Raw genomic sequence first — 27,489 nt, 5'->3', positions numbered from 1 at the left:
TTCTTAGAGTGAACACTCTCGGACAGATTCAGACTAAATTAAGCTCTTTAAGGTCTTTGTGTTTTTGTGCATACTGTATGTTTACCTTGCAAAGAATTTCTGCTGACACACAACACTCACAAGAGCAACCACAAAGGCATGCTAATGTTCTACACTGAGCTTAATTGTGTTTGTGTGTAAACATGTTATCCTCTGTCTCATTGTGACATTGAGACTGTAGCCCTGCAGCTACTGTAATGAAGAATTTGAGCAGTTTAGTGGAGAGCAGACAAAAATTATACTGTAAAATTCTTGGGAAAGATTTAAGACTTCATACATAAGACATTACTGAATTTAGATCCGTCAACACAGAGAATGATGGATGCTGCTGTAAACTGGTTGATCTCAGAGTTTAGAGATGTTTGATTAGAGTCAAAGAAGCACTGAAGTGGATTTTTGTGCAAACCTGCAAACAAGTTGTCCAACTAAATGTCAAGGCCGAGTAGCATCAGAGAAGTACTCAAACTAAATGCAATTTAATCTGTTTCAACATTTGCTGTGTTGTTTTGGTATTCGTACCTGCAATGTTTATCTGCTTCTCAATGTTGTTTACCCTGTTAAAACAATTGATCCAGCAAAGATTTTTATAAAATATGTCAATGGTTTATCTTCACCCATGGTGACATTGTGTTCAGCATTGTAAAATGCCAGTGCACAAATTTATAAAGTGTAAGGGTAAACCATGCGAAGAACTATGGAAAAACTATGGTAGACCATAGGCTGTGGTTGCAATGGCAAGCCCATAGCTGCAAATCAAGCCTGCAAAAGAACTGACACTAAACTGCAAAAACCTATTTTAACCTCATTATCTAAATAAGAAAGTTTCACACAGCACATCTGCTGTTTATTCTTACTGCCTGCATCAAGTTAACACACTGCAACACACTGTGTTTTGTTTTCTCCTTCGTGGGGTTATCATATGTTGCTGTTAAAGTTTTTTGGATTTTCAACATTTAAACAGTTTGGGTATAACACCACTAAAGAAGTAGATAATGTGAATATGCTGAAATTTAATGACTAGCAGCAGGTACCCAACTGTGAGACACAGTAAAGGTGCTTGTGTTAGAAATGCTGATCCATGATTCCGTTCCTGAGGTTCAGAGCCTCACAGGATAAATGAGATGGCATGACAGAATATTTAAGGGTGGTTCTTTAAGAGGAAAAGTAGAAGGTTGAGACAACTCCTTCCCAGGCAAACCTTATTGTATTCTGCTGAATTGGTGGCTTTTGGTGCTTTTGTTGTATAGAAAAGGAAATCTGCCTGAGTTTCTCGACCACGCACCATTCTTTCTGAATCACTCACAAAGTTAAGAACGAAAGCACCTGCTTCATAATGCTTTCTGATGCAATGTTTTTCTATTTTAAACTCATAGCTACTTATACCAGAATTTGACTTATAACTGTGTCTAGAGCCACTGAATTTTTCCTCCAAATACACCCATTTTCAGCAACATGTAGCTGAATGTATTATGTTCAGATTAATTAAAACAGAGGTAGGCAAGTTAAGTCCTAGAGAGCAGCAGTCCAAAATAAATAAATAGATCCAACAGCTTATCAAGTTCAGCTCAGTGAGTCTTCATTTAAATCAAATGTGCTGGAACAGGGAAACATCGAAAAAACTCGCAGGACTGCAGCTCTCTAGGACCGAACCTGCCGACCCCAAGAAGAACACAAGAAAAAGCTGTACCATGGTTTGTACCATGGTGCTCCATTAGTTACATTCTATTTCCCACTCAATGTTCTCACTAAGCCAGCAACTAAGAAAACTCGTGAGCAGCATTTTCTTTGTGTTCAGTTTCCAGGTTTGAGTGTCACTCACAAACTTGTTGAGTTAGAGAAACGAACCTGACAATCATGCAACAAAACAAATATGTACGTATTACTGAGTCAGTACTTAAAACACATTTAACCACAATGTCTTGATTAGGAAGTCATAAGTGATTTTTGTTTGTTTGGTTTAGCTCTATGTGTGTCTGTGGAGCTGTGTGTTTTCTCATGTGCTCAGCAGTCACACTGATGGTACTTTGATAATATTTTACAGTTGGCTGCATGTATCAGGACAGGAAGGAAATGAACAGCTTGAGGTGTCTGAGTGATGATTATTCCACTGCTGCTGGCTGTGTATGTTTTTTGTGTGTTTGTCTATAAGAATAACACAGCAGTAGAAATCAGGAGGAAAAGATGCTTTTGTCTGTCAGCTATGGTATGTGGCCATGGTAATTTGTCTGGGGAGTTCCATAGTCAAACTTTGTAGAAGTTTTCAGACAGCCCCATAACACGGTCCACTTAACAGAGGACATAAGCTCAGCTTTCTATTACTAAGAAATCTTTGTCTCGCTCTTACTCACTCAGTGTAGACGTCTCAGATTCCTACAGGAACCACTTGGGATATAAAATAAATTGATTAATCCATAGATTAAAGATTCAATAAAAACTATAAAATAATTCAGATGGCACAGTCTTCCACCATCCTACACATTCCTCCTGGTTTGTGTTTGTATTTAATGCTATATAATGTGGTAATTAAACCTACTGGTTTGAAAAGTATAGAAAGACTTTATAGCAGTTGGCAACAAATGTGGTGCATCGCCATCTACAACTAGAACATGGAGGCGGGATCAGGGATCTAAATCACTCGTATAATAGCGATATCTTTTGTCCATTTAAAGTGTGATTGTGTTATTGCATTGTTAAAGTAGAACTACAGAACTTTCTGACTTTAATACTCTGTGCTGTTGACTCATTTTAATGGCACAGTGATGTTAATTATGTACATTTCTGGAGCTGCCATTACCCTGCTGCTTCTAGAAGCTAAGAAACCACACTTCACAACCCTTTTTTCATCTCAGTGCATCATTTTACAACCGCATTCAGTGTTTAGTTTTTATGCGCCTGATATCTGGAACAATCTACCAGAAAACCCGAAGTCTGCTTCAAACTTTAGTTATTTTAAATTGGGTCCTAAAACTATTTTATTTGCCACCACTTTTAATTAATATATAACATTTTTCTTTGTCTTTTTTAATGTATTTGTGATGACGATGATGGTGTTGATGGTGATTATGGAGATGATGAAGAAGATGATGATGAAGTATTTCCCTTTGACATCTGTTTGTTTTATATACTGTATGTGTTCTGTTTTCTGTTTGTTTATTTTAGCTTGTTCTGTTTCTATTTTATTTCTTTTATACTTTTAGGATGTTTTATTTCTACTATTTAATGTTTCTGTTGTACTATGCTGTAATGGTTTTAATGTCTTATGGAAAGCACTTTGAGTTAAGTTGTATACGTACATGCCTTGCATTGCTTTACAGCACCCTGGGACACGTTAGCAACTGGGTAGCAACACCCTGGCTGTTTTGAAAGCACTATGAGACCAATTCAGCAAAGAAACCCAAATAGGTATTATAGAAGTAAGTGAGAAAAATAAAAGAGAGAAAGTTACAGACCAAGAGACAAGAGTTAACATTAATTGATTTTTATTGGCTGGAAAGAGGATCAGGAAAAAAGACAGATGCTGAATTAGCTGTCGTTAGGCAGCACATCGGTGAGAAAATCTGTCCATGTTCAGCAGTGGTGCTTTAACTTCCATAGCTGTAATTTAAAGCAAATGACTCCAACTCAATAAATGCTTCAAGTGTAGTATATTATAAACGGAACTTAGTGCAGTTGTCCTTTACACACAAAAAAAAGACTTTTTTCAAACCTCTCAAAGCCAGAATTCAAGCCCAAGAGGCAGACCTTACATAGAGCACCACTTTAACATTTCCATGAGAGAAACAGGTCAGAGTGACCACAGCAGCATGGACAGACAAATAATGGCAGAGTTGTATGGTGGCTGTGTTTCTGTCTCTGCACTCTGGCAGGTGTGTAAAGCTACGTCTGTTGGAAATGAGTAATGTTTCTGAGTGGATACCAGAGTCCATTAGTTTTGCATGTGTACAATGTTTGAGCCTGACAAATCCCTTTATATCAGAGAGCGTGCATCTGTGTGTGGGTGTTTGCGTGTGTGTTTTTTTTTTTTTTTTTTTTTTGTCTGGAATCACAAACAGCTTTCAGACATGTATGTCTTCAACATTAGTGTGTGTCCGAAAGTGTGTATGAGTGTGTACTTCAGAGTGTGAAATCCCATTAAGTGTGTTAAAACCCTCTTTGGCCTACTGCCTGCTTAGAGACAAAGTCTACACACACATACACACAGTTATCACACCTGTGTATGTGTTTGTTTTTCTGTGTAGGCCTGTGAATGCATGTGTTTGAGTGAGTGAGTCTGTTTGGAGTGGAGCAGCTTTTGGAGAAGTGCTATGTCAGGTGATGTGGTAATTTTCTAACATATTTTTCATACCACAGAGTCTGGAGTCTCTTGGTTCTTTTTGCTTTTGCTGAGCAATGGAGTGCTTAATGTTGCATCATATACATGTTTTAAGTGTCAAATTAATTCATAATTAAAGGATGCAGTGCACAAAAAAAACCACAAACACACAATGTTTTTTAACTAATATTGTATGTTGGTCGGAGTACGTAATTCCAACCACGTGGATTCTAGTTGCAAGAAACTGAAGACATACAGCCATACATCAATGGTATATGCCACCGATGCTGAATGAAAAGAATGGCTCAGTCTGTTTCTTTTTGTTGGATCATTTCAAGGCCTGGTGCACACAGTTAAACACAAAGCTAGAAAAACAAAGTCTTTGTGGACCTGGCTTTGTGCACAGTGGTACTAACATGTTGAAACTGACCTTGACCAAATCTCTGCAACAAAGTTGGAACTGATCCATCTGTTCTTTCCACAACAGCTTTTTGAGATCACAAAAAGATTAAAGTGGCACAAAATTGTTGAGAATAATTTAGCTGAATTTCACACATGTTCAAAATGCTGCTGTTCAAAAATCTTGTTTAAAAAAACCAAAAAAAAAGCCATTTTGGGACCAAAAACACAGCAAACTATATCACAAAACATTTAAAGCTACATTTAATTGAAAATAGTTCAAAGATGTGTCAAAAGGATTGCTACTGAAAGGTTTTATTATATTTTGCAAGATATATCAAATCAACATATTGTGACAGGATTATGCCATTAAATTACATCACTTATCTTTTAAGAAAACTAAATAACAAGTAGGAGCTGATGGGACCAGTTACTGTAGTTTAGAGCCTGAAATGTTCTGTGATTCCTGCTGGAGCCAAGCTATTGTAGTTTTCTACCAAAGAGATGGGGTTTGTTCTGCTGAAATAAACATGGAGCTGCATAAATTATTGAACACAGAGATTTTTCCATGTAATCTCAATATTTTAATGAAATTTTGCACCTTGGATGATTAAATCGAAAGTACTTTGGTAATTTTATGTTGACAAGCGGCATGATCTCATGAAAAAATGGAAAATTCCTGCCTTGATTCAGAAAAAGGCTAAAAAATTGTCCAGTATGTTTTGTTTCCACCACTCTCTAATGTGATCCAGCTTCCATCATAATACTGACATTTCACAAATACTTTATAAGAGGGCAAAGTAGGGTGGTTGATGGCATCAAGCCCCTCACTTTCAAGTGAGAGATTGCTTCATGAGTATTTCTTCAGTCTGTTCAGTATTCTCTATAGTTAGCTGAGGCTGTGACAGTTGTTCTGTTGAATGCTTTGTTATACAAAGTAATAAAATCTTCCTCTTCTTCACTAAAGACTCAACCAGTCCAGGATGCTGTTTTTATTTTTTATATGTAAAGTTATTAACTTGTTGATAATTAGCCTCCTGTATTATGTGAAATTTATGTAAAAGGAACAAAATTTAAAAGGGCTAAGAAAAAACTGTATATAACATCCTAAAGTAACCCATTTCATCTAAGTAGAGTCAGTTAAATAAACATAAACCATTGATTATTTTAGACATTTTTCAGTTCATGTGGTTGTGGCTGAAGCTACATTGTTGGCCTTAAATTGCAGTTTACAAAGAAAAGTTACCATGATGTTCCATCTGTTGATAGAGTTAATTACATTTGACAAAATGCTTGTGTGTTTGTGTGTGTATGTAATTATTTTGCATAGCTTAACACCATCAACCACCCAAACGTACACCATCAACCACCCCAACTTGCACTTCACAGCCACATTTTAAGGTCATCGTTGAAATGTTTGATTTAACTCACGGCCTCTTTGTCAAAGGTAACAAAATGATATGGCATATCACCACTCTGGTTCTTAGTTTTATTTCCTCAACCCTCTGTCATGTAGCTCTGACTTTTTCCACCTCTGTGTCGTATCTTTTCCCTGCCCTCCCCTTTTTCTGCTCGCCTCCCTGCATACTAAACGCATTACATAACCATACAATGCTTCCCCACAGAGGTTCATCCACGGCATCTCATATGTCCACTTCACTCTGCAGGGGAGTGACAAGTGTACCGCTGCAGGGTTGATGGAGGAGATTTATATCTGAACTGCCTATTGTTCTGGCAGAACCCCTACCATGCAAAGACAGAGAAAAGCATATACACGTAACGGGGGACTCGGCCATGGAAAGAACGAGGAAGACAGATAAGCCAAACACATTATACCATGATGAGAAAAGTAAAACAGCTTGCAAGGATGGGATTTTTTTCCCCTATTATGTCCCAGCTGATACCCTTTACAGTACAGGCTGGAGGAGGAAGAGGAATATTTCTATAATAGAAATGTCCTTCACACACTGTGTTTCCATATCTCTTACAGAAATGTCCATCACCCCAAGTCAAGATGTCAGCTTAACACTCAAACTCTCCCACCCCTCCCTTCATCACTATACTCAGCGTCCCCTCCTTCCTGCTCATTAAACCCCCATCCCCACCCCAGCCATCCTAAAAAAAGTGGAAGGGGGAATGGGGTGAGAAGACATAGGCTTTCATATCCCTCCTCAGGGATTTGTGATGTCATGTGATGTTGAAGCCTTATTTCTGCAAGTCAATCACTCTTAACCAACAAGAGGAGATGGGTGAGGCTGAGAGTCAAAACAAATTACATTCTCATGGATGTCTCTGAATCATGCAGGCGACAGACAGACGCACATTTGCATGAGTATCCTAGTTGTGAGAAGTGCAGATGAAGCAGCCTCAGCGCGAGCAGCTTTTTGATCTTCCTCCGTTTCACTCCCACATCTCCTGTCTCCCTCTTCCTCTTCCTTTCCTCTTCACTTAGCCTTTTCCTGTAATCTAATCTAATCCAGATGACTCACTTTCATTGATTGCACAAATCTCATGTGTCATTTGTTCCCTGTAAAGTATCTCTGTTTGTTGTGTGTGAACGTAAACACACTAGGGGAGGAATACTTTGCTGCCCAGAACAGCCTGTGTAAGATGGTTTGATACAAAGTCCCGAGACGCTGAAAAAACATTAATTCTTCATAGGCTTGGCCACAGTTTGACACCCCCATGTCTTGGGAAATCAGTAAGCTATGTTGTAGAAACAGATAAAGGAATTCACTATTATTTTAAGCTAAATAAATATTTAACAAGGTTGCACCTCTTGTAGTCCAAAACCTGTACGAGAGACCTGACCAACCATAAACCCTGGATTAAGATCATGATAAATAAGACAGAGAGGGAATAGCTTTCTATCTTTTGGCAGACAGGAGAACAAAGAGAAAGAAAAGACACAAGCTGAGAATCCCCCCAAAAATTTCAAACTCATTCAAAGCATTGACAACTCTCATGGACTCATCTCACGCAGCTCCGATGAAAGCTTTGAACTCCAGCTAAGAAATGAGCTTCTACATTTTCAAGCCTTAAAAAGCGTAAAAATTTACACGATGAAGTCATGAAAATCTCTGTCAGGGCTTGAAAGCTAGAAAGGGAAGAACTGTTCACTACCAAGATCCATATTTCTCTGTTACATAAATACCTAAATAATTTGGTAACAGTCCTAAAATAGCCCAACAAATTAACATACAGCATGACAGAGGCTGCATATGACAGTGTTTGCAGAACAGCCAGAAAGCGTAAATACAATCAGCCTTGCAGTTACAGACCAGAAGAACATTAAGATGACCTGAAATTCTTCATTAATTATTATTATTGTTCTTTTCTTTTGTCTCTTTCTTTCTTTCAAGAAAATAAAACTGAAATGATAATTTGAGTCTCATACAAGGGCACAAGTTTGATTTTGACTTTGGTAGTGACATAAAGGTGGTCCACAGAGTCCCCAGGAAGATAAGTGTTATCTTGAACTTATGCTAGACATTTATTTTCAGTATCATGTAATTGAGTGGCTAGGACATCTGAACAAGCTGAGGTTTACCATGCAAAATATTCTATATAGTGATTGACTGCCAGGGTGTTTTTTTTTTGTTATGTTTTTTTGACTAAACTGAATCCAGGTTTAATTTTCTTAATGATTTCTGTGATTTTATGAGATGAAAACGTTGGTTGGTATATTTGTTTTCTCATCAGTACTGTTCATACAGTATAAGAAGGTTTGAAGTTTTCATCAACCAACATTTACTTTCACACAGTAAAAGAAAACCACTGCTTAAAATAATCAGCTTAATGAAACCTTGAAGGAAAATATGACCATTAAGAGGTAGAACTGCAAACACAATGATAAACCATTGCTATAAATTACATCATCATTCTTGTAGCTGTAATCATTTTAAAGAAAATTTATCTGTGATAACTGTGACTCATTGTAACTGCCCTGAATTGGTGATGTTAGAGGAAATGTTAATTTTGACATGATTATTATTAAAATTATAATTATTATAGTTCTAGTTTTAACTGAAAATTATGTTAGAATTACTATGGTCCATTTTTTTACAGGGATCTGTTCTGAGCAAAAATGCCTTTTTAAGTCTGTACAGTATTATGTGAAGGTCAGGTAAACAATTCAGAATGCCATATTATGTCTTTGATCACATTTAAAATTAATTTTATAGATTAATTTATAACTCTGAGAGCTAATGCTCATATTGGACAAGGGTAGGGACATGTACCAATTCTACGCCCATGCCTTCACACATAGAACATCTTTAGAAACAACTTTAAAGCAAAGCTAATTCTCTGGGCCTGCATTTCCCATGACTGACACTCTCCGACTGCTGGTGTTACTCCCAGCTCACAAGAAAGTGACACTTAGGAAAAAAAACAATGGTGAAGTTTGATCTCATGGATCATCTCCTACTTCCAAATACACATCTTTGCTTGTACATCGGACACTTTCTTGTGCAGGTTACATGCTTCAATCAACTTAAAATGAAACACAACAAACACAGAGATTATACATGTCCCTGGTGTCCGGAAATAAAAATGTCAGTACTCAGCATGCAGCAAGGTTGGACCACAAATCATCATCTAGGAAGACCCTTTTTTTAAAAGATAATTTCCACTGTATTACTAAAGGATTATAATGTTCAGTGTGTAGGGACATAAGACACCAAAAGTAATCAAGCAAAACTTGAGCAGAGCATTTTGTAGTATTTTACTGGGTAGTATTGTAGTTCAACTACTTTGACAACTCTTTTGTTCAGCACTTAACAGCTTAGCTTATTTACTGTATTTAAAGTCCCTGTGACCAGCTCAAATTCAGTCCTTTCTTATCCTGACTGCTGTGAGGGCATATCCAGGCCCAGCATTCGTCATGCAGCTACCACTCTGCACTGACTTGACCTTTGTGTTGTGGCTGTGCATTGCTCAGTGCTCACACAGAGAGATTGTCATCATGGATAAACCTCCTGAATCTCAGCCTGAGGAAGAATCACCATGGCCATGATTAAATAAATACATGAAAGTGATCACCTCCGCCAAACAAAAATTCACTAACCTACATCTATTTTTAGACTCATCCAAGAACCAGCATTCATAAACATCAGCCTTTGTGCATCTCACAAACCTAATAAATCTTATTGTTTTACTTTGTTGTCACTGGCCCTTTGTGAGTCCATCACACAGTCATTACCTAAGCAAGAGTGTAAATATTCCCCTTCCATTTATTTACACACCCCTTTTTAAATGTATTAATTTACTGTCTACTGTATTAGCTAATTACATGTATTAGTTAAGTTAATTTAATTTTATGGTGTTTATATTCGTCTTTAGAATTAGTTATTAAAAATAATTTTTGATTCTTCTCGCTGCCGGTGCTGAAAAAAAAAACTGAATATCACTTCTGCATCACAGCTTTTTACTTTTCACGATATTGTCTCACAAAAAAACATTTTGTTGCTCCACTTCACTTGGTGACAGGTCAAGTGATACAGATGGTGAGCTAAGTCCACCAGGAGGTTTATTTTACAAAAGATGTAAAATGTTTGTGCTCTTGCAGCCGCTTTATATAATTTACTGTCTCATAGTTGGTATTTTGGAGTCAGACCAGTTAAGAGTTAAGAAGCACAGCCAGAGCTTTTTCATTTTTGCATTACTTATTCACTACACGGGGCGGCAGTGGCTCAGGCGGTAGAGCAGGTCGTCCAATGATCGGAAGGTCGGCGGTTCGATTCCCGCTCCCGCAGTCATCTGTCGTTGTGTCCTTGGGCAAGACACTTAACCCTCCTTGCCTCCAGTGTTGGCATCGCTGGTGTATGAATGTGTGGATGAATGTTCGGTGATGGTCGGAGAGGCCGTAGGCGCAGACTGGCAGCAACGTTTCCGTCAGCTTGCCCCAGGGCAGCTGTGGCTACACACGTAGCTTACCATCACCAGGTATGAGTGAGGAGTGGATGAATAATGGATTCACACAATGTAAAGCGCTTTGGGTGCCTTGAAAAGCGCTATATAAATCTAATCCATTATTATTATTATTATTACACTGCGTCAACGTTTTTTTCATCGGCAAAGCAAGGCAAATTTATTTGTATAGCACATTTCATATACAAGACAATTCAAAATGCTTTACGTAAAACATTTCAGCAGGGTGCAGAAAGCAATACAAGTCTTTGAGGCCTTTTTGAGGAAACCTGTGGGCAGGATGTCCAAGCAGCAAGAGGAGGAGTTCAGCTGACATAAGATGTCGCCCAGATCTTTGCTGTTAATGGGATTAAACTGTGTCATGGTGCTTAAACTGGTTTTCAATGGACACAGTATGTCTGTTGAACCAGCTGTTGATGAACCAACTGCTTGTCTGATATTCTGGATTTTTTCTGTGAAAAATTTGGCAACCTCATTGCAGGCCTTGGTGGAACAGAGTTCAGGTGCTACTGACACATGAGGGTTTGTTAACCTGTCAACAACAGCAAATAAGACCTGAGCATTATGATAGTTTTTGCTAATGTCAGAGAAATAGGACTTTCTTGCATTCCTTAGTTGTAAATTGTAAGAGTGAAGTTTCTCTTTATACATGTCATAATGAACCTGTAGATTTGTTTTTCACCATCTACGTTCGACTTTCCGACACATAGCCCACCTTATCAGATCCTGAACCACTTAATTTACAGTATGAACACTGTTATGCAGCGGGAAAAGATGAGTTTTACAAACAGTAGACCAACTTAGACCCTGTGTCAATGAGATAACATTGCACATAAAGACATTGACCCACTGGATAAACTGATTCCAGTGTAAGCATTGCTGTACATGCTTTTACCAGTAACTTTTTCAAGGAAAAGTACATCTTACATGAGTTTACGAAGTTTTATAAAAGAAGAAACTATAATTTATCATGTAAGGACAGCTGAGTAACGTTCCTTGTAGAGATGTCATGCTTCCTCTGACCAAGATGATGCTGCTTTCTGGTGTCACACAGCAACAAGTAGAATCAGAGAAAAGGTTTTACATAATTATTATTAAAGTTCTTTTTAAAAAGGCGTTTCTTTAATTCCATTTCAGTATGGATTTCAATTACAGGCAAACACACACATACATATATACAGTCCTATTATAGATCATTTCTTTTCATCTTTTCTCTTCACCTCCATCATCATGGCTTCTCGCAGCTATGTCGGTGCTGCTGCTTTCCACAATGGTTTAGAATAGTAATGAGAGTACTGGCTTGAGCGTGTGACGCCCCACTACACACTGAGATGGGGATCTGCAGGGAGCATTTCTTCATATGCCTCTATGTGCGTGGCTCTCGATGCATATATGACTGTGTGTCTCTTATTAATGTGTTCATATTTCTGCCTCAGTCACAACCTGCACAGGAGGATACCCATCCCCTAACTGCTGCTCATCAGTCCCATGAAAGCAAAACAGGGACGTTGGGATGTTGTTTTGTGTATATAGTTACATAACAATACAGGGAAAAACTTTTCCCAGCGTCAAGACACTTAAGCAGTTTTGATGATCAGAAACAAACTTCAGGGTTAGCCAAATTTGGCTCACTGAGTATTTGATTTGGAATGACAGCGACACGCAGAGTCGCCATTTTCTCTCAAAACTACCTCAGGTATCTGTAGCATAGATTCTACAAAAAATTAAAGGCTTTGAAATTCTACTTTACCTTGACATGACTGCAACACCTTATCTCTGCATTCAGGAAGAGATAAATTGAAAAGATGTAAAAATAAATAACTAAATAAATAAATAAACGAGAGCTAAATTTGAAGCCATTTTATTTTGAGATTAGTTTTCGATGCATCATCTCTGTGGAGTCTGGATGAGTAGAGGAGGAACGGCAGACATTTCAGATAAAACTCCTCTGGGATCAGGAGGAGGTTGAGATAGTTAGGAGGCAGGTTGCAGCCTGGAGAGTGAACGACAGATCAGAAGATTGTTTTAAGGAACAGAGATCAGACTGATTGGCTTAAAAAACAGCAGGCAGGCAAGAAGATGATTGGAACACAATCCAAACAACAGAATTACAGACGAGATGAATCTGAAGTATAAAAAAAAATTAAATTAAAAAATCTCCATCAAAAAAAAAAAAAAAAAAAGTTCTTAAAATTGACAAACGTTTTAGACAATTCCTGATGATACACTTATAACACATTCATAAAAGGTGTTATAAAATTTAAGGATCCAATTTGTGACTTGTGCTCCTGCCTTGTTATTGCCTCTTCCAGCAAGATAACGACCCTGATGAAGTCCTCTCAAATTACTTTCATGAACATGTCAGAGGGTCCAGTTGACTTATGGCCTCCACTGACTTGTAATCACATATGATTTTAATTATGCCTAAAGATAATAAAATATATCTGATGAGTTATCTAAAATTAAAAAAAAAAAAAAGCTACTTGGAGATTAAATAAAGTCTGGTTTTGACAAAAAGGAGCTTCCTGCTATTCTTTCAGTTTGGGTTCATCCAAAGCTTTGAACATTGTGAATTAATTTACAAACAGCGTGGTTGTAATCTTAAGTGTGAAGAATTAACTACCAAACAATGTCGTTATTTTCAGCCACAGCTGTGACAAACGTAGGAAACAACACTGAAGAGAAGTATTTACTGGGTGGTTTTGAGGATTTTTTTCACTTTAATTAGGGGATTAAAATGAGCGTTTCACAACTTTTTAAAGATGTTTCTCACACGTCTAAAGTGTAGATATGTTTTCTTATTTCAGGAATTTTAACCAAGTGTAATTATCTTTCTGCGTGGACAGATTAATTCACTTGATTATAGTCTGAATCATTTTAATTTAGGTGTTTTTTTTACTCAGATTAAGATAGCTTTTGCAGTGTGACTGAGACAGAAAGGTGGAATAAAATGTGAGGAATGTGCAGCCAATCAGAAATGATCAGCACAGTAAGCATTAAGTAAATGGATAGAGTTCCTGGAAAAGGTTCCTGCAGCAACAGACTGTTGACACAAGGCAACAGTTGGTTCGCATCAGACCAGACTACATTTTTTTAGCAGTCCAGGGGTCATACCTGACATCATCTTCTGCTTTCAGAGATGCTTGGCTGCTCACCACAGTTTTGCTTAATATTTTAGCTGTGGGAGACTTTCTTTCAGCTCCAACCAATCTGCCATTTCTCCTCTGACCTCTCCAAAAACGTGTTTCCCTCAGCTAAACTATGGCTCTCTGGTTTTTCTGGGGGGTCATGACTTTGAAAAAGGTAGACAACCACAGCTCAAGTACAATACCCAGCAGCTTTCTAAGGTCATCTGTTGAACTTTTTGAATGAAAGTATTATTTATAATCTCTCTGGGACTAGCATCAAAGCACAACTTTCAAGCAGATGTCTCCGAAATGTGTTTAACATCAAACAAATGCAACAAAAATTTCAGTTTTCCTGGCAGAAGACGAAAGAATACAAAAGAGGACGTTTAGCCTCCGCTACAGGATACAAGATCTGTTATTGCTTTTAACCCTCTTTGTTGTGCTTTTTAAGTCTCTCCTCAGAACTCTCCAAGTAATACTGTGGATCTTTTTCTGTTATTATTGGATAATCCTGTAATACAGAAAAGGTCTAGGAGAACAGAATTTTAGAAATGCAGAATGTGTACTGCTTTATGACAAAAAATGTACGTTTTATTGCGTGCTAAATGTTAATGTTTTTATTAACTACCCTGTTTATTATGTTCTCTCATACTCCAACAAGCTGCTGCCTCACAAATTGTGATCAATGGGTTTGTATGATGATTTTTCATCCAGTTTAAAGACATCTAAATCTATTAAATAAGAAAAACAATTAAGGTTTTTATTTTTTGGCTTGTGAATTGCCATAATAAAAGAGGGCTTTTGTGCAAGAGCAAGGCTCAGTACCCTGCTGTTTGGCACAGTGTGTGAGAGAGGTAATGCACTGCCATCTTTGTGTATCAGAGGGCTGTCTTCCAGCTCAGTTTTACTCCAGGTTTTTTAAAACACTTTTTTTGTGGGTCAGAAAAACCTACACAATATATTCTAAAACTACTGAAGTCCTGACACCATCCTTTCAGTAAAGCAAGGTTGTAGTCACCTCATATCTCTCTTCACACAATGGTTTGTACCCTATAAATGTTTGAGCATGACATGACAAGAAAGTAAGCCAGTCATGATGCTGAGTGGTGGAATAGTCCACAGGGCTGTTCTCCACAGCTAAGGCAGTGCTGTGTGTGAGCACACACAGCGCGCCTAAACAAGGCAAGGAAAGCAATGAATGATGCAAAATGGAAAAGAGGCTGATAGCCTCTTAGCAGTTCCTTCTGCCTGTATCATGTTGGCTACTACAAGTGTATTTACTATAAAATGAGGACGAGTGCAAGCCAGTAACTGCAGATGTATCTCTCTGTTGGCCTTCCTTCCTCTGCTTCCGTCTTGTGGCTTTTTAGCTGACATCAGTTGCCCAGTTGGTGCAAAAAGAGTTCAGGTGGGAATCTGCCATCTTTGCATCTTAACTCGACTGGCTGGTCACCCTGCCAGCTCTGCATCCTTCCTACACCCCATGTTCTTCATTTGTTTACCATAGCTTAACCCTTGGTCAGCACAATAGACTGTTCCTGTGCCAGCGTGAGTCTGCCTGTTTGTGTGAGCGGCTGGCAGCAGTTTCTATACATTTTCTGTTGGTCTAATTGGGTTGTTTGTTGTTTGACAATATGGGAGGAAGTCTCACCATCAATTATAGATTGTGCTGACTGGGTGGGAAAGCCCTTCCAGATCCACATTCACACAAACATTCACATGTTCAAGTGTAAACTTTTGATGTTTATACAGAGAGATTAAACTGGGTCTCACAGGTTTTGCTCCAGAAACCCTAAATGAAAATCACTTTAATATCTGTGTTGGAAAAAAAAAAAGTTATAAAGTCCCTGAAACATGTAGTTGCTCACCTGTCATGTGTAGTGTAATACATTTGTATGGACAATGTTTGCTTTTGCAGAAAAATGTTAATGACATGATGCAAAATGATTTATTCAACAACATATTAACTAATTTATGTAAAAATTGTTCAGTTAGGAATAAACTCGGAAATTAACAAGGGTTTTGAACATTTTAGTTCTGGAAATAAACATTTTATTGTCAGATAATACAGGATAACATTATATTTGCTCACGATTAATAAAAATTGTTCATGTTATATCTAAATTTGAGGAACAGGATACTTCCTTGACTGTTAACGCTGTGCTCAAATGCTTTGAGTGCTGTGGAGGAAAGAAAACCCTGGAAACCCATCACATTTCTTTAGAGGAAGTGATAATTGAAATGCTCATCGATAGCTAGAGCCAAGATACAGAGGCTAGTGGACTTCAGCTTTCTGAAAGGACAAAAAAAGAAAGAATAAACAGAGAAAAAAGAGCAGAAGAGTTTATCCCATTCTCAAAAAATATTGATCTGATTTGTCCTCCATCTCAGATTCGAGGTGACAAATCTGCACCTCTATGCCTGCTGTTCATCTGCAATCGATGAGGAGAGCCACAGCCAAAAGATGCTTGTCAGGGAGGCTGGACCTTTTGCTCTTTACCACTCCTCCTTTTCTTTGTTGTCACTTCCCGTTTGGTGCTCTTAGAGCTGAAAAGAGAGACTTTTCAAAGAAAAGAAGGAGCCTTTTTTATTGCAAATTTCTCAAACAAAGAACCTTGCATTGTGTTTTTTTCATCCTGGTTCTCACAGAATAGTTTCCTCTGCAGACTGCCTCATTTCTCTGTCCACCTCAATCTTTAATCTTTGTAACATCTTCCACTTCTCCCCTGAACATCTGTCCTCACCGCTTTTCTACACCCAGTTGTTTCCCTCTCCTGGTCTTCATGGCTCTCTGTGAGCAGCCTTTTTTTTTTTACTCCCCTCTGTCTTTCTTTATCCATCAAATATTAGCTGTTTTATTATTATTATTATTTTTTTTTTTTTTTTTTTTTTACCCAGGAAGAATTTTATTTAGAGCATATAAATCAGTTAGATACAGTATCAGAGCTCTGGCCATTCTTAGCTCAGGCCAATCGAGGCCCTGGGGCTAATAAAAGAGCAGAAAATGTGTTTGTGAATTTATAGCAACAACAGGCTCCTAAGATCTGCAGGAGCTTGTTGAATCCATGTGTGCTCTGAATTTGTGTGTCGCATCAGATGGTTACACAAGAGAGAATAGCCAACTCTTATCGGGGTTGCATTTGTAGCATCTCACAAATAATCCAATGTTTCATTAGAGATCCCTTTCTGACACCCTCCTCCAATCTCTTTCTCTGTTTCCCACCAGAGACGAGCCCTTACACCAGGCAAAAGAGCAGTGGTGGGGAATTACGAGAAGAGGAGCCCATCAAATCAGAGATGCGGATGGCCACAGAAGACATGAACACCAGCCAACCTGGCGCCAGGACAACTTTCACTTGCCAATTTGTACATAAAAAATTTAATGTAACCCCATAATCAAATGATTATAGTGTTTACTTAAACACAAATACTGCCAGAAAAGTGACATTTCCTATTTTCTCATTTTTACTTAGAAATATCTTGTCCATCAGTTTAATATTGCTCATATTTAAATTTATGGTTTGAAAAGTTAAAAAGAAACAGAAACTTTAGCCATACTGTAACAGTACCTAAAAGAGTCACAACAAGACAAATCTGAAGAAAACAATAACTGTACCCCAAAGTATAGGCATATGAAACAAGCCCCCCATTTCTTTTCAATGGCGCTAGTCTACATGAATAAATGTTAGATGGTGAGCATCTCTGGTCAGCTTTCTCCAGTGCTTATTGCGATGACATCCCAAATGGCCCAGAGTGCAGGGCAGCTGAGACACAAGACACCCGGAGGTTTTTCATCAGGGATCCCATCCACAGCCAGCTCCTTCCTCTGTTGGCTTGCCCTGCTGTCAGTGTTGAGGCTGCCAATGGTAACAGCAGACTGTTGGCTAATCGAAGGGGAGAAAGGCTTTGTGTGGTTGGCTATCTGCAGCATGAATCAGCCTCCCTATGAGGCCATCCCCTCCCACATTAACAGGTAAGATGGTCAACAGTGTAACAGAGATACTTTATTTAACTTTTTGCCAAGCATTTACAAACCTCACACATCTCTCTGCAGCACTATTGTTGATCTGAGGCTAAATGAGAACAAGATCCGAGCGGTTCATTATTCTTCACTCAGTCGCTTTGGCAACCTAACCTACCTGAACCTCACCAAGAACGACATCAGCTATGTGGAAGACGGAGCATTCTCAGCACAATTCAATCTACAGGTGAGCAGGGACATGATATAAATTTATACATAATGCTACAGTATTTGGATAGTAGTTTCTTATAAGTAATAAAATATTAAACAAATTTAAATGACGTTCCTAAAAGGTATAATGTTGGTACAAAATGTTTGATTTTAAACACTTTAAGCCATCATATGCGCACTACATATTTATTTCAAACTGAGCATCAAGTTTGTAAGCAAAACATGTACAACACCATTACATTCTTCAAGGCTACTTTAATTAATTAAAAATGCAACTAATTTAAATGCAAATTTCCCTCCTGAAAAAAAGGATAATTCTATTCTCTTCTATACATAATCATTTCAAGTACAAACTGTATCAACCAGGCAAAGTTAATTATTCTTTTTCATCTAATTAAACAGCATATAACATAGTTCTATCTGGAAATATAACTGCAGAAATATGAACTTGATATTAAGACTATCTTAAAAGGATGTAAAACTTTATATTTCATAGCTTTTTGCTGATAAAACTGTCATGTGCATTTCTGTTTGATGAAATGTTGTGACAGTGTAAATGTAAACAAGACTGTGGACTGTAATTATTTCCTAACCTTTTAAGGTTTATGCGTTACTGAAAATAGTACAAAATTAACATATCAAGACATGAAACTGGAATAGGTTTGTTGCTGCATCAATGAAGGCAAGCCAACATCATATGTAGGTGTGTTGGTGCACAGTGCATGTTGTCATCCAGAAAATGTTTCTTTCAGAGAAGTTTTTGCTTTTTTCAGGAAGACAACACAAACCCCCGTTTTGCACATATCACACAGACATGGCTTCATGGTGACTAAGTCCAGGTATTGAACTGGGTTGCCCACAGTCCAGACCTGTCACACATGGAAAACATTAAAATCTAAACAATTGACAAAGAAATACTACAAAGGAGGCTCAGAGCTGATGAAATCTTTTTCTAAGAGGGATGTGGAAACATTTTACAGCAGTTGTCCTCTCAAACTTACACAGTTGTTCTTAAAAAATAGGTGATAAACACTATGTCAAATATATCTCTGCCCCATTTTTTCTAAAACAAGAATAAAATTACCAAAGACAAAAATTTCTAAGATGAATGGGGTTTAAATTATTTGCAGATCACTCCATTCTGATTTTATTTATCTGTAAATTCTTACTGTTAGGACTAAGGAAAAAGCAAGAGAAACATGAAGTGGTTGAGATAACAGCTAATAACAATAATAACAGTTAAATAGTCCAAACTTGAAACAGTAATTGAATAATAAACACTTGAAATAGATAACAAAATCAAGTGGTAGAGATGACTCTGGCAGGTTTATTTTCACAGATTCCTAATAAGTTTCATTATAGTTATTAAAAATTTGGCTTTACTAAACATTAGAGCTGGCAGTGAAAGTGTTAAAACAGAGTTTTGGGAGACAGCTAGTACAACAATTTTAAATTAAGGACTTCAAAAACCAATCTTTTGGTTTGTTTTTCAAAATGTGTTAAAGCAACTTTTTCTCACAAGTGCCTAAATTTTCCAGCGTAACGTGCAAAAATGGAGAAACAGACAAATAAAAGACAATATCCACTCATTCAGGGCTTCCAGAAATATTCAAAAAGTCTTTCACAAAACCGAGCCATAATGAGCTGTCATGCTTGCACATCTACCCCTCCTGCTGGAGCTGTGCCAGGAGGTAAAATGTGAACAAGAAAGAGCTGAGCAAATTCAACGCAGCATAGAGGCTTAGATCACCATGTGAAACATGAGCTGTTCTGAACTGTCATCTGTTTGTTCTGTATGTTTCCAGCTTGTAGTGAGCAATGCCTGGCGCAGATTCATACTTCGGAGATTAGGATAATCCCACTTGTCTTTGTCTCCCCAGGTTCTCCAGATGGGCTTTAACAAGTTGAGGAACCTGACAGAAGGGATGCTGCGAGGCCTGGGCAAGCTGCAGTATCTCTACCTCCAAGCCAACCTCATTGAGACTGTTACACCCAACACCTTCTGGGAATGTCCCAACATAGAGAATATAGACCTCTCCATGAACAGGTACTCCTTCAACCAATCGCTAAACCTCTTTATGATAATCTTATGAAAGAGAGAAAACATGCTGCAGCACCACGAAAAAGAAAGAGCTCACAAAAGGCACAAAATAAATTAAAATCGTCACAAAGAAAATATACTAGATAAATCACCTTCAAAATTACTTCAGTTGTTGTTCAAAACTATTCAATTGTTCAATATTTTCTATTACCAGGAGGGTTGTAGCTTTAAGTATCATGCTAACTTTCCAGTAATTACATCCACTGTAGAGATTTAAAGAAAACAAAGGTTGCACTGAGCAACATTCATCTGCTCATGCTAGTTTGCTAAAATGTGCCAGGCTGTGGGTATATTTCCAATAAAAGGGTGCATATGGGTGAAACAGTGGCAAACATGACAGAATGTCAAATGCAAGTTTCTTGAATACATGAATGAGATGGAAAGAGACACACCACATTATATTAGGACAACCTGTTCTCACTGCCAGCACATCACATTGTGACAGACAGTTGGTAAATACGTAAAAAGCCTCTGCATCAAATCTGAGTGCAGATCTTCTTGAAAGTGCCACTTTTGGATGTGTGTGTGTGTGTGCGTGTGTGTGGTTTTTTTTTAATAAATGCATTTCTTTTTCAAGTTTACATTTATTTCATAGACTAAACAATTTCCTTGTTAAATGACTCCCAATCATATTGCAAAAGCTGAAGAATTATGCATTGTTCATGTTTATGGTAACTGGACAAAGTAAGAAAATTAGATTTAACATACCTGGTTAGAGAAAAAGGAAATGTGAAATATTTCACAGATGCCTAACATCTGTGAAATTTTTTTACAGATGTTAGGCAGATGTGCAGCAAAAATACTTTGCAAAAGATGCAGGAAAGCTCAGTATCCTCACTAGATCACATTGCAAACCTCTAACAAGCAAGCCACTCCACCTTTTTCTCAGTCCATATAGATTAGTGTTGTCACTTTTGGTTAAATGATTGGTAATTGATCTTCTGGCTTACATGTTAAGCAACATAAAATCATTAACACTATCTTTCTCTATCTTTAGAATCCAGGTGTTGGATGGCAATTTGTTTTCTGGACTCTCCAAACTGACCACATGTGAACTTTACACCAACCCCTTCAACTGCTCTTGTGAGCTACTGGGTTTCCTGCAGTGGCTCTCTGCCTTCCCTAACCGGACCAGTGAGAGGATGGTGTGTGATTCTCCTCAAGGATTCTCTGGCTACAACCTGCTGAGTCAGAATCCCCGCTTGCCTACCCAGCGCAATGCTCTGCACGTGCTCAGTCTGGTATGCACATATGATGGTAGTAGCATGACACCCTTCTATGTCATTGACTCTACCACCCAGTCGCCAGATTTCGCCTCTCCCTGCGGATTAGACGATTGTGCCTCTGGGACCCCTCCTGATGAAGTAATCAGCTTGAGCCCCATTTTCTCTGATGCCAAACCAGTAATGACAATAAAACAGGTGCAACATTCGAGTGCTGTCATAACAGTTCAGATTCCCCACCCGTACAAGAAAATGTACATCCTGATGCTTTACAACAACAGCTTCTACACAGACATCTGGAATCTGAAACATCATAGAGAGGATATTGAGCTAAAGAACTTAAAACCTAATACTGAGTACACGTACTGTGTGGCTTCCATACGAAATTCCCTGCGGTTCAACCATACCTGTTTGACCATCTCCACTGGTCGTAGAGCTGGAACTGATAGGGCTCCAGATCAGTCATCAGCCACCCACTACATTATGACTATTTTGGGCTGTCTGTTTGGCATGCTGCTCTTACTCGGTCTTTTTGTCCACTGCCTAAGGCGGAAAAGAATCATGGAGGAGAAGGAAAGAAAGATGAACAGGATCCAGAGGACTCTGATTGAGCTCAAGTATGGAGGGGAAGGGGATATTGAGGGAGGGAGCGGAGGATCTGTTTCCCAGAAGCTTGCCGCTGGGGACAGCCTGTCCAGAATGCCCTACCTGCCCCAGAGTAGTGAGATAGACCCATACAAACTTCAGGAGGTGATAGAAACACCAGGGCACAAGCCCGCTAAACTTAACTACATGGAGGTTAGAGGCTCAGGCATTGAAAGGGAACGAGAAAGGGAGAGAGAAAGGGAGATGTCCCCTCAAGCAAATCCCCAGGGTTCAGTGGCAGAGATCTCTACCATTGCAAAAGAAGTGGATAAAGTCAACCAGATCATCAACAACTGTATAGATGCTCTCAAATCTGAGTCTACCTCCTTTCAACAAGGAATCAAATCCCCCTCTTCTGCAGGAGGAGGATCTGTTTCGACTGCAGAGCCACAGCTGGTGCTTTTATCTGACCAAGGAGAAAGAGGAGAACGAGGAGGTGAGTTCCTTTCCCCAGTGTATAAGGGAGGAAGAGGAGGAAGAGAAGAGAGGGGGAGAAGTTTCCATCATTCATTGCAGCGACACCATAGTATGGAAGCTCCCCCAACCTCCAAAAGGCCCAGTACCTCCTCTTCTCCCGGCTCTGCCAGAAGCCCTCGCTCTTTCCGCTCGGAGGGGGGTTACCACTCATCAGAATCCCGCTATATTGAAAGAACTTCACCTGGAGAAAGAGGAGAAAGAGGAGAAAGAGGAGAAAGGGGAGAAAGAGGAGAAAGAGGAGAAAGGGGAGAAAGGGGAGGAGATGTAATCCGAACCGTTACACCAGCGGCAGTTATCTTACGAGCTGAAGCCCAGAGAATCCGTCAGTACAATGAACACCGTCATTCCTACCCCGGCTCTCAGCAGCATCTCCAGGAATTGCAACACCATCCACAGATCCTGCAGGAGCTCCACCATCACCCAGGAGCCCGCAAGCCTTCTGTGTTAGACCCCATTACTCTCAGCAGGCAGGCTAAACAGCGTGAGCTAGCCTACTCCCAACTTTCATCACATTACCCACTCTCACCCCAGTACCACAACCTTAGCTACTGCTCCAGTCCAGAGGAAGACGAGGAAGAAGAAGGGCTCCTATGCACCCCAACCCTGGGGCTCTGGGAGAGGTTCAAACTACACCGTAAGAGGCATCGGCAGGCATCGATGGAGGACGAGGGATATGTGGCAGCTGGGCATGCGCTGAGGCGAAAGGTTCAGTTTGCCAAAGATGAAGATCTTCATGACATACTGGACTACTGGAAGGGAGTGTCTGCCCAGCAGAAGGCCTGATTACACATGTGGAAACCCCTCACACCCTGAACATAGGAAAACAACACTGCATTCAGAACATACTAATACAGATATACAGACTTTTTCAATAAAGACCTGTAAATACATACAACACACAACTAGAATGACAGACACAAATGGCACATACATGTTTACACACACACTCACATAAAAACAGGCTCATACTTTACACAAACTTAGCCTTTTCCTCCCAGATCATGGATGAGGACCAAACTAATATATTATCTTGAACTCAAAAATTCATAACTTATAGAGACTGAGTTAGTTTTTGTAATGTAATGGAAATCATAGCTCAGACTTATGTAGCTATTTGTACTAAGTTTTGAATGAAGAAAAATAGAATCAACATTAAGAATAGAAACCTTAAAAGTTGCTGGACAGTCCATCCTGAACAGCTCAGAGATGTTTTTGATCTACCTGAGACTAACCTCTCCAAAACAGGGGTTTGAAAACATTACATTATGATGGAGAACTGCTTAGCTGGGGAGGTTAGAGTTGCATTGCGTCCTGCGATACAGCCACAACAGCGGCCATTTTGAAAACTTTGCTGTGATTTTGGAGAACAAAAACATCCAAATGACTAATTCTGGATGGGCCACCAGGCAATAGTAATATTTAACTGTGCTGAGAATGAGTAGGTAGCTCTCAACAGAGAGTGAATATAATGTGCCAAATCAACCTTGGGGATAGTAGAGCCCTACTGTGTACCAACTTCTCCTCGCCACTGTTTTTATATACAGCATTTAAAAAAACACACACAAGTATGATATGTTGTTATTACTATTCATTATTCTTATTCTCATTACTGGTCTTAATATTATTCCTATGATCCTCATCATTAATATTCTATTATTTGGATATGGCATGGCTCTGTTGTGTGACTGTGTTTTTTGACTGTTTTGAATCTCTCAGCTGAGAAGTGCACAACAACAGAGACGAACAGTACGATGGAAGAGACATTTGAGTCCTCCTTTTCTAACGAGAGGAATGTGCTCTCTCTGCTGAGCCAAAAACAAACTGGCCTTTTCTCTTGTGAACCCCTAATACACCTGCTACTCATCCTCCTAAGAAGTGAACGATGTACAGATGAGAGAGAAGTTCTATATTTGCAACAGAGGTGACTGTTTTCTTTCTACAACATGGTTTTGAAATCTTTCAGACTTTTCTGAGACCAGAGTCCCAAGTTAGCTACTTACCTGCTCACTTACACTGGTACGTTTTTGATTTTGAAATTGAACTAAAAATTCTAATAATCTTCGAATGAATGTCTTTAATTCCCACAAGGGAAGCATAACTGCACTGTTCAAAATCAAAAAACGACTCTTAGGAAAAGACCTAAAATTCTCAGTTTTGTTCCTGATATACTGTAGCTCCACTGTGTTTTATTAACATTTCATTTCCTTCTCAAGTTTCTATGCTTTTTGGGATTCCTCTGGTTCCACTGTGGTGCCATTGTGCCAACTTGACAAATGACAAGTATGTGAAATCATTTTAAATACAAATATTTACAGACCTCTTTTCTTTCACATCAGTACACTTCAGTTTGCCAAACCGAACAATTTCCACAAATTGATCCTCCATCATTGGCTCACAGCTTCCCTTCTATCCTCCAATCATTTCTAAGACCAAAGTACTGTGGTAGTAAATTGACCCCTACAGCCCTCTTGCACCTGACTAAGATCCAGCTTAGACCCACCATCACCCTTACAGTTACCACACTAGCACATGCATAAACACACACACAATCTCACACATCCTCATACCACCACTAACAGATGAATGTATTCTTCGAGGACTTAATTCTGTTTTACAGGTGGATTGTGATGTACGAGTTGGACTCAAACAGTTTCCTGTCATTTGACAGAAAACGTACTTCAGGTTGCCACTTGTGTTTTAGAGCTGTAGAAAAGTGAGAAATGATTGGCTCTGCTAAATTAACTGAAAAATTTGATGCTCATGGAAGAGCAGTTTGTCATGAAAGACCAAACTGTCACTGCAGCCATCTGTTGAAGAAATAGCAACGGTGTTTTATTTGAGAAATGTTATGGTAAAATGTGATTACTGTAGTATCGCCTGTGTGGCGAGAAGACACTATGTGTACTATATCTAAAATATCTGCAGGATTTTATTATTTGAGGCTTAAAAGAAAAGATCAGTGCTTATGTAATGTAGAATATTCGACACTGAACTGTGTTATAAATTATATGAGAAGATAGTAATATAGGGATGGAGTCAAGATAATTTAAATTAAGCAAGTTTTGTATTTGGTATTTACATAATTAACAATATATATATTTTTTTTATTATTGTTGTTGTTATTAAAAATACACAAACTGAATAGACAGAACCCACTTTGCTTCCTGGTTTGAAAAAAACTGACTCCAACCTTAAACAACACAGCAGAAACAACAGAGCTGGTGAACAATGTATTGGTAAATGGAAAAAAAAAGACAAGAAAGAAAAGAAAATGAATTTTCTCTGCTATAATGAGTTCAGAATGCTCAAGTCATTAATTCTGGTTAAAGCCATAATCATGGGTTGGTAAAATCCCCACAACTGTTTGTAGCGCCAAAAAACCACATTAATTTGTGTCATTAAAAAGCTGTTTTTCTGTCCTGATCCTGCAGCAGCTGTGACACAGCTCCTCTGCCCCTGCTGCAAACAGTCCAACTCTGATCCCATAAAAAACTTATGAGCTGTGATTGGTTCTGCATTATATGCCTCAGATTGTGGCTTTAACTAAACAGCCTTAAAACATTAGATTTTCTTTTATATTTTTAACTTTAACATTGCTTTAAAGATTGAAAAGAAAAAAAAAAAAAAAACAATTTCGTAACTTAGACTTTCCTGGTTGCAATTTTATAATTGCTTGATTCTTAAGACTCACTTGAGCATTCTTTGAGTAACATAGTAACATAAATGTAGCGATGTATTGAAACTGTTTTGTTTTTTTTCATTCTGTTGATGAACAGTAACAGCCTGAGTTTTTCATGTGTCAGAGGGTAGCAGAGCTCATTCAGAACGAGACACCAACGAGAAGTCGGTCGAGCCAAACCTGTCAGCAGTGACCGCAATCAGTGCTCCTATTCTGTGAACCGTGATGAAGAAAAACTGTGTTTTTGAGACAACAATGAGAAAGTGGAAATTAACTGAGGTCCTGCTGACAACGGCCAGACATGACAATGGAGCACGCTGCAAGGAAGCGCTCAGAGGAAGCTTGTGTTATATTCTTCTAGTGAATGTCTCAGGAGTGAGAAAGCAGGAGAGAACTCGAGAGGGAGAAAACGCTCTGCCATAGGATCTCTCAGAGGCTTTCTTTATTTTCTTGTTGAAAAATGAATATGAGCACAATAAAATAGCCTTCCTTACACTGTCTCCTGTCCTACTGAAATTACATATGTGTCAGAGGACACAAGATGTGTGCAATTTCTTTTGAGTGAATGTTCACAGGGTCCTTTTTTGCAGATCACAAAAAGTATTTCCGGTACATAGCCATAGACAATTTGCTGTTATTTGTCGAGATCTAAGATTTCTACGTTCATATAAATACAACAGAGGGAATTTAAATGTTGTCTGTGGTGCTCAGTATATAAAAAGTCAATAGACATTTACTTCCCAACCGCTTTTTACATTTATCTAAATTCATGTATCAAACATTTTTAGTGATGTCAGTAAAAAATGTTGATAGTGATGTCTTTTTATACAGCAATGCTTCTGTGAAAACATGAAAAAAGTCAGCAATCTAAAAAGAGTTTCAATCACAAACTTAGCAACCTCACATCAGCTGCGTTCTTCCATCCGGTTTTGGTTTTATCTGTCTAAAATGGGCCTTAATTTAAGTCCACTCACACAAATAAAATAATTTGCCATTGTGCCGATTATAACCATCAGACCACATTTATGGAGACCACCATATAAAAACACAGTCCACCAATTTGGACAAAGTTATGTTTAAAATCAAATATTGCTAATTAAGCATTTACCAGAAATGACACATGCAACATTCAACCAAAGACACCTTCTGAATTTTAAAACTGGCAACTTGTTAAGCCTCTGACCTAAAATATATTAAATTACTAAACTTTAAGACACATAAATAATCATCGGCAGCACAAACACTACTAATATCTGTTAAAAGATTGTTCACTAGCTAAAGCTAGCTTTGCAGTCGGCAGCTATGGTTACATGCACAACAATATTCTAACTACTGGCCTTATTAGCATAGCCTACTTTATGAA

At 38.5% G+C, this 27,489-nt stretch overlaps 1 protein-coding gene across 2 annotated transcripts in view; it reads left to right on the top strand.

Annotated features, from left to right (window-relative positions):
• elfn1b (extracellular leucine-rich repeat and fibronectin type III domain containing 1b) overlaps positions 1–26,619 on the top strand; it is a 129,116-nt gene extending 102,497 nt beyond the window's left edge. Inside the window, exons 4-8 of one of the 2 annotated variants that reach the window (XR_006010115.1) lie at positions 17,036–17,782; positions 17,864–18,017; positions 19,882–20,048; positions 21,100–24,368; positions 24,661–26,619. Coding sequence is in view for 1 of the 2 variants with exons in the window: in XM_041984092.1 (XP_041840026.1) it covers positions 17,499–17,782; positions 17,864–18,017; positions 19,882–20,048; positions 21,100–23,230 (2,736 nt within the window). In the remaining variant the exon portion in view is untranslated. Of the gene's footprint in view, positions 1–17,035; positions 17,783–17,863; positions 18,018–19,881; positions 20,049–21,099 lie in introns of both variants that reach the window. The other variant, XM_041984092.1, reaches the window with a different exon arrangement.
• The last annotated feature ends 870 nt before the right edge of the window (positions 26,620–27,489 follow it).

The sequence above is a fragment of the Melanotaenia boesemani genome, chromosome 4, assembly GCF_017639745.1.
Source record: "Melanotaenia boesemani isolate fMelBoe1 chromosome 4, fMelBoe1.pri, whole genome shotgun sequence".
NCBI classification, from domain to species: Eukaryota; Metazoa; Chordata; class Actinopteri; order Atheriniformes; family Melanotaeniidae; genus Melanotaenia; species Melanotaenia boesemani.
Note: the sequence above shows the minus strand (reverse complement) of the source record. Positions and strands in the feature narration are given on the sequence as shown.